Genomic DNA, 14,013 nt, shown 5'->3' with positions numbered 1-14,013 from the left:
ATCAGAACGGGCCACGCTCCACAAGTTGTGACTTACTTTACCTGCTGCCACGGAAGGTCAGAGAAGGGTTTGCGATGGCAGGCGGTGAGCAGGGGACTTGGTGGCGGAGGCTGCCGCTGAATCAACGTGCTGCCGAGAGGAGGGGGCTGTGTGTGTGTGTGCGCGACACTTCCCATGCGCCCTAGCCCCGAGCAGTGCGGGCACCAGACACCAGCTGCGGGACAGAGGACGAGGGGGAGGCCGGGGGCGGCGGGAAGAGGGCAGTGGGCGCAGGGCAGGGGGCCCCGGGCACTCAGCACGGGGGGCCGTGCAGACAGCGCACGGCACCCAGGGCAGGGAGCGGCGCGGCGGGCACCGGCTACTCACGGCAGGAGCGGGCACTCAGGCTCCGTGCGGCGCAGGGCGGCATGGTGGCCACCCCCGGGGCATGACAGCGGCCCCCCGGGTCTGTCCGCGGCGGAGGCGGCGCTGCTGGGTGCGGAAGGCGGCTGCTAGCTCTGACCCGGAGCCGGATCGCGGCGCTAGGAAGGGGAAGTGACAGGGAGCGCCTCCCCCCAGCGCGCACGCTGCGCCCGGCCGGGTCCGGGGAGCGCTCGGCCCGGGGCGCCCCAGCCCCCAGGGCGAGCAGCTGCCGGCCCTGGCCGGAGCCCGGGGCCCCTTCCCTGGCGCTCTACCGGCGGCTCCCAGCGCGCAGAGCTGCTCCCCCGCACTGCAGCCCCAGCCGGGCTGGCGCAGAGTCAACGCCCGGAGATGCCTCTAGTGCCCGGCGCATCTCTCGCCAAAGCGAGCGTGTCCGCTTCGCAGCCTCGCCAAACGCTCGGTGCCTCGGGTAGCCGCTTCTCAGACCCGCCCAGCGCTGAAGGCAGCTCTGGGAACAGGTTAAATACGGGAGAAACTCCGTTTCCCTCTCTGCCAAAGCAAAAGGAGCTCGCTCGCTTTGCTCTGGCTGGGGGACGGGAAAAGCGCTCTGGCTGCTGCCAAGAAGATCTCACCCATCCCGTTTCCATCTATTTTAATCACTACCTCTAAAATATTGTCATCCCTCCGCCAAAGAGTAGCATCTGTCAGGGGCCTTGCAGTTTGTTTCTCTGGGGATGGAGAAGTCTGTGGCATGGAGACAAAGTATTTTCTTAATGTAAATTGTTTTATTTACAGCAGCCTGGCACAAAAGTGGTCACAAAATCAACCAGGTAATCCTTTCTGTCGGGAATCTCCACCCAAACGCCAGTGCAGGGTTCCCAGGGAGCAGCTCTACCCCAAGCACTGACTCCAGTCAGGGAAGAAAACCAGCTCTCCTACCGCTTGCCACAGCTCCCTCAAATAGAAACCCACCAAATTAACACTGCAGCTTTTCTCCATAGCCAGCCAGCAGAGCTCCTGCGGTAGGAAAAAGAACTTGTAAGACTATATACACAACAGCACACGCTGGTGGTTCTCACTATCACAATATCTTAAGAAGAAAAATTAGTAGTAGTGATGACCAACACAACTGTCAGAACTATCAAGAGAAGGTGATAGAAACCAATATGGATCGAATAACCAGGTGGGATAAAGGCAGAAAAAATCCAATAAAAGTCCAATATCAAGAGAACAAAGGCAAAGAAACAACAGACTGTTAAAATGAAAAAGTGTCAGCTTTTCTAAACTGCTTAAAAAGAGAGAGAAATTGCTATTCAAAGCCCTGGGAAAGAATCACAATTTAATCAAGGAAGTGACATTTAAAAAAATAAAATATTGCCCCAAACAGCAACCTCAAAGCCTCCTGGCTCTTCCTGTCCATATGTTCAATTACAACCCTGCTTCCATGAAGTGTGAAATTCCCAGTACACTTCAGTAAAGTATTTGGCTGCATTTTGGAAAGGAAATGGCTCATGGAAGTATTGGACTGAGAGCTAATATAAAAACCAAAATTTTGGCCCCAATCCTGCTGCACACTTCTGTACATGTTTTACTTTAAGCCGATTTGTAGTTCCACTGAAGTCAATGAGACTAACTCATATGCTTAAAGTTAAGCACATGCAAAAGTGTTTACAGGATCAGGGCCTTAGAGCTTGCAGCCCAGATTTCCAACTGCTCAGAACTGCAACACCAAAGTTCCATACTCTACTATCCAGATATTGACTCTTGACTATATGATTTAATCCAAATATCTGATTAATGTTGCAGGTACCTGGCTTGGTTCAGAAATCCAGCTATTTGTAGGAACTACTTTGTCACACCAATAACCATTTTACCTTGCTAAATAAAGTTCTCTTTCTTGTTAAAATAAACAAACATCCAGTCAAATTCAGCCTTCTCATATGTGTGCATGCTAGGAGTTGCACATAAGCATGTAAAGGTAAAATGTAATAATCTACTGGAGAGGAAGGATGGCCCAGTGGCTAGGGTGCAAATTTGGGATTCAGGAGACCCAAATTCAATTCCTTGCTCCATGATAGATGTCCTGCATGACCTTGGGCAAGTCACTCAGTCTCTCTGGGTCTCAGTTCCCTGTCCGTATGAGGAGAATAGAACTGCCCTCTCACACAGGGATGGTGTGAGGATAAATACATTAAAGCTTGTGAGGAACTCAAAGAATATGGTAATGGTAGGTACCAAAAATAGATATTACTGTTTATTCTCCACCTGAATAAACTTATCCTTGATTTGCTTGTGGTGTCACTATTGCTGTGGAAACCGATGTGAAGTCACCAACAAAATGTTATGACATGAGGTAGACAGAAAGTGCAGAAGCTGATAACCTCAAAAGGAACAGGATTTCAGGAGATGAGTTTGCTTAAGAGAATGGGGATGGGAAAAGGGATAAGAGCCGCTTTTTATCACTCGGTCCAGCTTGGACTTTTAAGTGTGTCCTTAAACATGTGAGTACATGGTATCTGGTGAGTCTGTACAGGAGCTTTCTCCTTGCTTTGTATCCCAGGGCATCTTAAAAAATGCAAAAGAAATGGTCCTTTCTACTGCACCTCAAATTGCACCCAATTTAAATCACAAGTCTTTTGGCCCAAATGTAGGTGGTTCTTACACAGCCCTGCCTCACATCTGAATCACGGTGGGTGGGAAAAGAGTTTACACATTTGAACTCAAAGTCAATAGTGACTGTACGTCATGAACACTCAATGGCTTTCCAGTGATCTGTGGAGGACAGTTGGTGGTCTGACTCCGGTTCATGGCGGTCAGGTTCAGGTGTTACTCCACAAGAGACCACCAGTGTAATTCACACCCAGCAGTCCCAACAGAGAAAATAAGGAATCAGCCGAAATCTTCTCGCTCCCTAGAAATGGTCCTTTCAGAACAAGCCTGGGGTATGTTGAGGTGGGGAGTTTATTGTGGATTATGTAATACCAAGATGGCATACAAAATCCTGTCTTTTTTCTTTCCTTCCTTCCACTCTTTTTCTCTCTTCTTCCTTCTCTCCATCTCTTCTCTGTATTTTCTATCCTAGGCTTGCCGTTTCCCTCATGCCTGAGGGAGTCTGAGCTTTCCCTGAGGAAAGCTACCCATCCCTACATCTCACCAAGTTCGCCATCCAGATGTTGCCTCTCAAGTACTGCTGCCTTGCCCAACCAAATTTCCTCTTTTGTGCTCCTTTATCTCCATTCTCCAAGTGCCACCCCGATACTTCGCAGGCCATGGTTTCCATGACTTTCATCAGTGCTGAAGCTCAGGTGTACATCTTCATAGTTCAGACTTGCTCCTGCATTTGTAAACAGCTGCTGCAGGGGGGTCCCAAAGCTAGTTGTTTTTTTTCCAAGTGAAAGTAATGCTTGTGAAAGGTGCTGGTCAGACAGCCCTGAGCATGGAATCCTCTCTAGCTTTATGCATAGCAGAAATGAAACACAGGTACTGGTAAGTGCAGACCCCTCTGCCACTGTCTCTCAATCCAAATCTGGAAGGAGCTCCTCTATTAATGACTTCACTTTTACTGGTCATTCCATCTCCCTCCCCATCTCCTCCCACTGAATACAGCTGGCTGAAATTCTTCCAATTTAGACAGAATATTGAAATTGGGAAAAAATGGGGGAAAAGATGTTTTTTTTTTTGCTAAATTCCTATTTTTTGACTAACTATAGAGCTAGTTTACATTTTTCAAATTTTGAAGTGCCAATTCTCATATTGGCCTCAGAGACGATACTTTCCATAAGTAAAATTCACTGGCGGTACCTGAGTGAGTAAGGCTTTGCAGTATCTGACCCTTTTGTGCTAAAGTTAAGGAAAAGCAAAATTCCTGTTTTTAGAAATGTTTTTACTGTATGACTGTTTCTGGGATTTCTAATAATTATGTGAAAACCAAGAAATTGTTTAAATAATGGCTTTTTATTAATGCCATGTGCTTCAGTTAATATACAGAATAGCCACCAGTCCAGTGGTTAGGGCACTTATCGGGGATGTAGGTAATTTTGGTTCAAGCTCCTACTCTGATTCGGAGTAATTCTTCCACATCCCAGGTGAGTGGATATTCTGATATGGGTCTCTCTTTCTCCCTCATTTTGACCAGAAATTCCGTCCTGAACCCGAGAAGCCTTCCAGAAGAAAGTTTAGTCTAAACTGACACTTTTCCACAAATCAGCATTTTCTGACAAAAAAAGTTGTCGAAAAATTCCCAACCAGCTCTACTTATTTCCCTTGAAAACAGTATTTTTTCCTCAGACTCATCATTAGCACTCTGAGGAAGTTAATGCCAAATTTTCAAATAAACTTCCACGGCAAGATGTCTTTTGTGTGAAATAAGAGGCTTTTTTTTTTTTTTTTTTTTTTAAAAACTCAAGGGATGCCACATGACCAGTCTGAAAGTATATAGCAAAATTAACTGAACTTCTATTTTGAAGAATCAGCACAGTCATTTAGGCCCTGATCCCACAACCTTTTGTGGGTGGGCACACCCTTCCACTCACATTGGGGCTAGGCTTGGGCACAGGAATCAGCTTGCACTCTTTGGGACCATATAAAAGGCACATTCTGCAACCCCTACTCATTTAATCAGATGATATTTATGTAAGTAATTCCTTTGATTTCATTGACTTTTTGTGTGTGAGTAAAGGCTACATCTATACAAATATGTTTTGCAGAATCAGGCCCAATATCTGTAAAGCATTTTAGGATCCTGTTGTCATAACCGGGGTTTATCAGGCCTACCCCAATTGTAAGTTTAGCTGTTGGAAAGTAGGTGAAAGTTTATAAAAGGTTCCAACCCTTTCTTCCCCACTAAGAAGGACTACCTGACAAAGAAAGACTAACACATGCTCTATGTGAAAAAGGGATTTAGATAGGTTCTGATTAAGTTTGTTCTGTTAACCCATCAATTTGAATTCCAAAATGTCTTCTTCTGATTTTTTTTTCTCCTGTGTATCCTGATCAACAAATTTCTAGACTTTGGCATGAATTTTCTAGTATGTTTGCCATGGGACTAAGTAGGCCAAGGTCTCTGTACTCAAAATCGGAAGTTTTATTTAACCGTTTAGTGTTGAACAGAGACAGGGTCATGTTATTACTTTTGACTCTCTGGAACCATTTATTCTATCACAATTAACACAAGAACCCTTTGTGAGGAAAGACCTTGGATAAATGTAAAGTAGTCTTAATATTACTACAATATAAGGAAAACTAAAGCAGGGCTGAGGATTGAATGAATTTTTCTTTAGTACCAAAAAATCTTCAACAGGATCAAACTCCTCAGCTCTCTCTAGAAAGAATGTTATTTTTAGTACATGTTCCTATTTCAACATTTAGCTCCATCTCAAAGGCTTGAAAGGTAGTCTATTCAACTCTGAGACACTATTACATTTGCAAAATTTCTCTGAATCCCTGTCCCGAATATTAAGGAATTCAAACTCATGTATTTTACTAAAACAAGAGATTACCAATAATGATCAATTTAATCTCCTGCTAAGTGATCTCATTTAGGAACATTCACAAGGGAAATAGATTAGCAGAATAATCATTTTATAAAGTGTAATGGAGATAAGTGGAATAACTTACCTCCACTTTAAGTGTGGCACAGACTTTTAAGAACTCCTGAATGTTGCTGATGCAATCTGCTTCATTTTTGGGCTCCAGACAATACTAAAGAAACAAAACCCAGACATGATTATTGTATTACTATCAGGAAAGTCTCTGCTCACTAGACTTGCATGGATATTTGACAATGTGCATCTTATTCTGAATTAGAGAAGCTTTTTAGGGGGAGGCTCGGGGGTGGTAGGCAAGCTGTTGAACCAGGAAGAGCCACTGGAGGAAATGATGCATAAATCTAAATGGTCGGCATTGACATTGTTTTGAATGTCAGCATATGACACTGCCCTAAGTGATAGTGAGAAGCTTGACCTTTATCAGCACACTGCCCAAAACCACCACTACATACATAAATGGAGACATATATCCAGCTAGTTCAACTTATTTTTTTAAAGGTTCCTGTTTTATAGGATGGGGAGGAATCTGTTTTTTCTATCATTTTACTGACAGCCTGTCCTCTGTGTTGCCATTTCCTATCTCTCATCAAGCTCCTTCCGCTTTTCTGTTTGCAGTTACTTATTGCTGATTTGAACTGTCTGCCTACGTACCAAATAAAACTATAACACGATGTACTGATTTGGTTTAGCAGCTTCAAAACATTGCAAATGTATTGGCCAGACCAAATACAAACTGGCACTGATGAAAGGTACTTTTATTCCTATTTGAGTCCCTTCTCTATTATGTTTCCTGGTTAGCAAGATATTAGTACATTCTTTATGGAATTGTCTTTAAAATTCAAGCATTATATTTACAAGTCATAGATACATTATCTAAGACTTGGAGATTTGACCTCTGGTTGAGTAAATATTTCTACTTCAAATACAAGAGCATGCATAAAAGTCATGCCAGGACTTACGCCATGCATGCATAATTCAGCCAATTCCAACTGTAAATATAAGCAATATGCTTTTTTTGTTTTGTTTCTTGTTGCTGACAAAATTTCTCCAAGAGATTACAAAATTTTAAAAAGCTACAATCCAAATTTATATATTTTACTTAAATCCAACTAACAATACAGTAACTTTGACACAAGATAACATACTGAAGTCTCTCTGAAAAACAGATGGCATCTTTCCTTTCTTCCCTCCTCCAAAAACAGAGTCATTAGAAACAGTGCCTGCTGGTAAAATATCATGCTCTGGTTTCTCAGAGTATTAGAGACATGCAGCACAGTGTAGCAAGATGCTCCTGCCATAGTGACTACCAAAATACACTTAAGTTGTTACCTTTTCCACAGATCCTGGAAGAAGCCGATTAACCAATTTGCAAAGTACTACTCCATCTTTCAGAGAAGCTTTCAAGAACTGCTCTGGATCACCTATAATCTTTTTGGGGGAATTTAAAACTCCTAATGAAATAAGCCATGTCACGATTCGCTCTTCTGAATTCATCGTTAAGAATTCTGCCTTCACTACAGTTTAGTGCAGCTACAAACCCTAACCCACATCCGTGATTGCATCTTCCTGCCTCTTCTAGTGACTGCAGAGCGAAAGCTTGAAACAACTTTTAACTCTGCATTGAAAGCCTCTGAACTTGTGATTTTTAAAAAAACAGAAGCTATGCTCATTCTAAATGAAGAAACAAGTTTGTGGCTGTATAAATGGTTTCAGGTCCTGTATTATTGTGCTTAAATATGGTGAAAGTAAGTAGAACTTTTGGGTTGAACGGTTGCTTGTAAATAAAAATGAATATCCTCTCTGTTTAGATATTTATATCACATCCATCGGTATCTTATCTGAGTAATTTATCCTAATATAGGGGAGCAACCCTGCAAGATCTTAAGTATATAATTACCCTTGTGTATAGTCCCACTGAAGTCAACAGCAATACATGTGAGTAAAGTTATGCATATGTTTAAGTGTTTGCAAGTGTGTGCAGAATCAGGACTGCTGTCAACAATTAAGAGCTTGAAAATTTAATTGAAAAAAATCAATAAAACATTTTTAAATAACTTTATTTTTTGAGAGATAATTTTTACAAATCTTACATAAAGTGTTTATAGAACACATTGAATCTTTCCATTTTCAAAATCTGAAATACGAGCTTTTCAGGCAGTTTAGCCATATGGTGAGATTTCTTCTGCCCTCCCCTCCGTGTACACACACACACACACACCCCTTGTTAAAAATATCACTGTTGAAGTTATTCTGAGCACAGAAAAATGATAAATGAACATTTTAGATAAAAATACTGATAAGAATACGAAGTTTCACAAAACAACATAGAAGAAAGCACACTTTCCACTGGAAACAAGAGTTTAAACAATTTTTCAACAAGTTCTACTCAGGACACACCATACTAAAACACATGAACTACTCCACTGTACTTTGGAAAGTTAAAAGTTGCAGTGTGCATAAAGAACTCACATAGAATATCAGGGTTGGAAGAGACCTCAGGAGGCCATCTAGTCCAACCTCCTGCTCAAAGAAGGACCAATCCCCAGATCCCTAAATAGCTCCCTCAAGGATTGAACTCACAACCCTGGGTTTAGCAAGCCAATTCTCAAACCACCAAGCTATCCCTCCTCCCCAGGACAGATCTGGGACAAAGTAAAGCCAGGGCCATTCTTAGGCATATACAGCCTAGGTGGCTGCATACGGAACCCAAAAATTTGGGTCACCACCAGAACAGCAGGTTGGCTCCTGCACACCCAGCGCACACTGCAGTCTCCTTAGGCAAGGGCCATATTCACAGAACCAAATGTGCCAGCACAGTGCATTCTGCATGAGGGAGAGGTTTTGGGGGTTTCTGCAGGGAACTGTTGTTCTTCGCCACCATGAGGCAGGCTGGACAGCTCAGTATACTTTGCTGTCTTGTCCCTCCCTCCCACCCCAGGCTGCTGCAGCGTCTGCTGCATACAAAGCTTGGTGTGTCAACAATGGTGGCGGGGAGGGAGGTTCTTCTGGGGGTCTGCAGGCATTTAATAATACTGTGTAGGGCCCCATAAATCCTAAGGATGGCCCTGAGTAAAGCCCATTCTATTAGTGTAAGAGCTTGTTGTAATTTAGAAGAGGGCAACTGTCCTTTCTTCTGTTCTCTTCAGAGCTTGTACCAGCAGAGCCAGAACCTGCATCCTATTCAGTAACAAGTTCATGCTTCCCAATGGCAGAGGGAATCTGGCTCACCAAGCGTCAGTCAGAAATGGTCATCTAGCTATCTCCTTCAAAACAGTAACTGACAGCTCAGCTGGGGAGAAACACTCAGCAGGAATAAGCTCTATTTGAAAATAAAGTTTTAATTACTAATGGACAGTTTGAGGCCTACTACTACAGGTGCCATTTTCAAGGAAAGCGTGACCTTATTTGAACCACTAAGGTCCACACGCAAAAATGTGCCTGTAGTTACCCAAGCAATTGCAGATACACAATTGCATGACCATTTCTGCATGTGGAACTTGTACCTCCTTTCCTGTTTAGCTGACAATGTGGGAGTCTATTCTCAGATTTCAGAGTAGCAGCCGCGTTAGTCTGTATCCTTTCTCGATCACTCTTGCTACAGTCTGTATGGTAACACTCATTGTTTCATGTTCTCTGTGTATATAAAATCTCCCCCCCCATATGCATCCGATGAAGTGGCGTTTTCATGGTAGGAGAGTGGGCAGATATTTCAGTAACTATATATTTCTACTATACACTGGAACTTCTAACGTGAGTTCAGACTCCCCATCTTTTCAAAAATGTGATTCTCCACAGGAATATAGCCCCATTCTATTGCCTCTTGTGATCCTCTCGATTTTAAATGTTACTCCATTTCCTGTTATTTTATTTTTCAAAATCTTCTGATAACAGCCCCAGAACCAGTAAGCAGCAGCCAAGACTTTCACAGATGACTAGTGGTTTTGGGTGTCTAATGTACAAACAATGCCCAACTTTCATGCAAGTCCTCAGCACTTCTAAAAAATCAAACCCCCATAATGTGTTACAAATTGAGCAACCCCCCCACACATCCACAATCACTTCTGTCAGCTTTGTTTCTTGACTTTAGCAAAGCTTTTGACACGGTCTCCCACAGTATTCGTCAGCAAGTTAAGGAAGTATGGGCTGGATGAATGCACTATAAGGTGGGTAGAAAGCTGGCTAGATTGTCGGGCTCAACGGGTAGTTATCAATGGCTCCATGTCTAGTTGGCAGCCGGTATCAAGTGGAGTGCCCCAAGGGTCGGTCCTGGGGCCGGTTTTGTTCAATATCTTCATAAATGATCTGGAGGATGGTGTGGATTGCACTCTCAGCAAATTTGCGGATGATACTAAACTGGGAGGAGTGGTAGATACGCTGGAGGGGAGGGATAGGATACAGAAAGACCTAGACAAATTGGAGGATTGGGCTAAAAGAAATCTGATGAGGTTCAATAAGGATAAGTGCAGGGTCCTGCACTTAGGACGGAAGAACCCAATGCACAGCTACAGACTAGGGACCGAATGGCTAGGCAGCAGTTCTGCGGAAAAGGACCTAGGGGTGACAGTGGACGAGAAGCTGGATATGAGCCAGCAGTGTGCCCTTGTTGCCAAGGCCAATGGCATTTTGGGATGTATAAGTAGGGGCATAGCGAGCAGATCGAGGGACGTGATCGTTCCCCTCTATTCAACATTGGTGAGGCCTCATCTGGAGTACTGTGTCCAGTTTTGGGCCCCACACTACAAGAAGGATGTGGATAAATTGGAGAGAGTCCAGCGAAGGGCAACAAAAATGATTAGGGGTCTGGAACACATGACTTATGAGGAGAGGCTGAGGGAGCTGGGATTGTTTAGCCTGCAGAAGAGAAGAATGAGGGGAGATTTGATAGCTGCTTTCAACTACCTGAAAGGGGGTTCCAAAGAGGATGGCTCTAGACTGTTCTCAATGGTAGCAGATGACAGAACGAGGAGTAATGGTCTCAAGTTGCAGTGGGGGAGGTTTAGACTGGATATTAGGAAAAACTTTTTCACTAAGAGGGTGGTGAAACACTGGAATGCATTACCTAGGGAGGTGGTAGAATCTCCTCCTTTAGAGGTTTTTAAGGTCAGGCTTGACAAAGCCCTGGCTGGGATGATTTAACTGGGAATTGGTCCTGCTTCGAGCAGGGGGTTGGACCAGATGACCTTCAGGGGTCCCTTCCAACCCTGATATTCTATGATTCTATGAAAATTGTAGCCTATATTCCTGCACAGCTTGCTGGCTTACATGTGAGTTAAAAGGACAACACTTTCCTGAAACCAACTTCATTTTGAAACAAAACTTGGTTAGCTAAATGCAATTTTTCCAATTTGTGGGCAATTTTGCACAAGGATCCAATACCAGTCTACCACATTAATCCTGGGACTTTCAACGGGGACTACAACAGTTGGGCACCTCACATAGCTTGCAAGTCTGAATTCTTCAGCACACAAGTAGAAGTTCTGCAGCAACTTCAGATCAGAAGGTTTTTATTTACTGAATTGGGTATGAAATGTATTTTAAAAATATGTACTGAGTCCCAATTTTTTCTAAGCTATTCCTACTGTTTTTCCAATGACAACACCTAGCTGCATGAAAGGACTTGTCTTCATGTACAATGCTAGAGCGGCACAGGGCGCAACTGCACTGTGCCTGAGAGCTCCCATTGGTGTTGTTAATCATCCACCTCGAGGGGTGGCAACTATGTTGACAGGAGAAGCTCTTTCCTTGACATAGCGCTGTCTCCACAAGGGGTTAGGTTGGTAGAACGATATTGCTCAAACTACATAGTTACACAGATATAGGCCTGTAGTATAGACCTGCCGAAGAAGTTATCAGAACCTTCTGTTTTGCCAGCTTGGCAAACAGAGGCTTTTGACACCTAAAGGTGTGGCAGTTTTGGATAAGCACATTAAACTAGATGCCTTTTCTAAAGACATGAGCAATGAATAATAAATAGCTAATTTTTATAATCAAGACATTTGAATTCACACTGAACGTGGAGTGGAGCATTTCACAACACTCAGCTGTTTCAGGCTGCCTGCAGACGACGGCAGGCATCAACGCAATAGTTTACAAATGGTTTGCATTTTCAAGATTAATTTTTCCAGCACTGACAGACAATTTTAGAAAGGCACACCAGCTAAGAGTTTTGAGGATAACATTAGTCAGTGACTCCCCCTATGGATTATTTTAAAGATGGCTTGAATTTACTTCCTAATCAACAGCCCTATTTAGCCAGTAAGCTGTAAGGCAACACACTGCAGTAAGCAGGAAGGCATGAAGTATTTTAACCCTAACACACTAGTAGGGGAAAGAAGAGATGGAAAGATGTTTGAGAGGATACTTAAAAAGATGGCAGCTGCTGGAGATGTGTAACGTGAAAGCAGGTGCCGTAGTAGCAATATTGGAGCAGACGAACAAGCTCACAATCTAAGCTGCACAACCAGTAACATTTAATCACATGCCTCTTGCCATGAAAACATGGACTGCAAGCTTCAAATTTGTAGCCCATTACAAGGCCTCTCTCTCATAGAAGTAATCCTCAGTTTTATATTTTATTTTTATCTCTTATGGACAACTGTGTAGTATTTCAGTTTAACACAGTACAATTATTTGCATCAGTTTTTAATCTTTGGTGTTAAGACATTTTTTCTTCCACCAAATACCTGTATTTGGAACTTAAGGTAACCTGGAAATGCTCATTAGTCTACTGAGACACCAACTGACAAAAATACAAGCTCCCCTGGTTTAGATAATTATCAATGCCCTTCAAAAAGATGTTCAGTCTATCTTAAACATGTTGTTCATCAAAGGAAAAATACCTAGCTGTAATTGTTTCTCCAGAGTTAATATTCCCAAACTAGATTTTACATTTGAGGAAATGCATCCCCAGGGACCTAGACATTTAATACTTTAAAAAATAAACTTTTTTTTGAAGGGGGAGCACAGCAGTGCCATGGGTTTTTTGTAGACCCCATGAGTTTATTTTTTTAATGCCTCATCTGCATCCACAATTACCAAGATTGCCTGAATAAGCAGCCATTCCTTCATGGTTATTTGGATGCAACTGCATTTTTTAAAAAATAAATCTGACCCTGAATTAATAAAGTTTGAAAGCTAACCTGTGCAGAGAAAAATAAACTGGTGCCCTTTCTTTCATGATATATAAAGGCAGCCCAAAAGACTTAAGGCAAAGATTTAAAAATTAGTGATGAGTGTGTCACCTTTATCTTTCCATGAGTGCTCACGAGTGCTAGCAAAGGAAGCCCCACCGGCACGCCTCAAGTTGCTCACCTAAACTAGTGATATGGATTCTTTGGTAGCAGAATCCTGAGTACTGAAAACACAGCTACTGAACATAATCTAGAGTCCATCGGGCTGATTTTGGTGGTCAGCTGACAAAGTGAATTGAAAGGGGTGGGTACAGCTATTCATTAAGACTGTTTGACAAAACTGACCATAATATAAAGAGAACATGTGGGAATTGGGAAAGCTTTACATAACTAAAGAAAACATGTACTAGAGGCAGGTATAGAACTAAACTGAGGTATTATTCAGTAGTTAATGTGTTCTAAATCAGACACTTCAAGAGTTCCATTAACCTTACACTTGCTTAAAAATTATGAAATGCGAAGACTAGCATCAGAATTTAGAAGAGAATTACTTGTAACGTACATAGTACAAAGGTTCGTTGTATTATATGTAACTAGCCACTTCCCATCAGAGATCAGAACTATTCCAAGCAAAAAACTGGATTTTGTTTAATATTCCAGGAGTTGTGCACCTTTAATGTCCATATCAATATAGAAGTCTACAACCCAAGGACCTAAAACTCTACAGCAGCACTCTTACTACAAATTGTGTAGACTCAAAGCTAAGTCCACCATCCAGAACTTCCAGACACACTAATCACTAAACTCCCAGCCTACCTGAAAGCAGAGTGAAAATTTTTTGCATCCACATTAGCTAGATCAACTGCAGAAGTGGGGGGGAAGCTGGATTTTTAGGAGGTAGATACTGGGTACCAGGGAACACACACATTGGAGTTTGGGTGCACAGGATAAACACTAGGTGGATATTTTGCTTAACA

General features: G+C 42.6%; 1 protein-coding gene across 8 annotated transcripts in view; it reads right to left on the bottom strand.

Moving 5' to 3' along the window:
• ARHGEF6 (Rac/Cdc42 guanine nucleotide exchange factor 6) overlaps window positions 1-7,917 on the bottom strand; it is a 60,833-nt gene extending 52,916 nt beyond the window's left edge. The window contains exons 1-2 of one of the 8 annotated variants that reach the window (XM_048864798.2): window positions 7,236-7,917; window positions 5,977-6,060 (exon numbers count right to left, since the gene is read on the bottom strand). In XM_048864798.2, the coding sequence (XP_048720755.1) occupies window positions 5,977-6,060; window positions 7,236-7,400 (249 nt within the window). In that variant the 5' untranslated portion in view covers window positions 7,401-7,917. Of the gene's footprint in view, window positions 1-41; window positions 341-366; window positions 524-5,976; window positions 6,061-7,235 lie in introns of those variants that run through there. The other 7 variants (XM_048864802.2, XM_048864800.2, XM_048864799.2 and 4 more) reach the window with 7 other exon arrangements.
• Window positions 7,918-14,013: the final 6,096 nt, after the last annotated feature.

The sequence above is a fragment of the Caretta caretta genome, chromosome 9, assembly GCF_965140235.1.
Source record: "Caretta caretta isolate rCarCar2 chromosome 9, rCarCar1.hap1, whole genome shotgun sequence".
NCBI lineage: Eukaryota > Metazoa > Chordata > Testudines > Cheloniidae > Caretta > Caretta caretta.
Note: the sequence above shows the minus strand (reverse complement) of the source record. Positions and strands in the feature narration are given on the sequence as shown.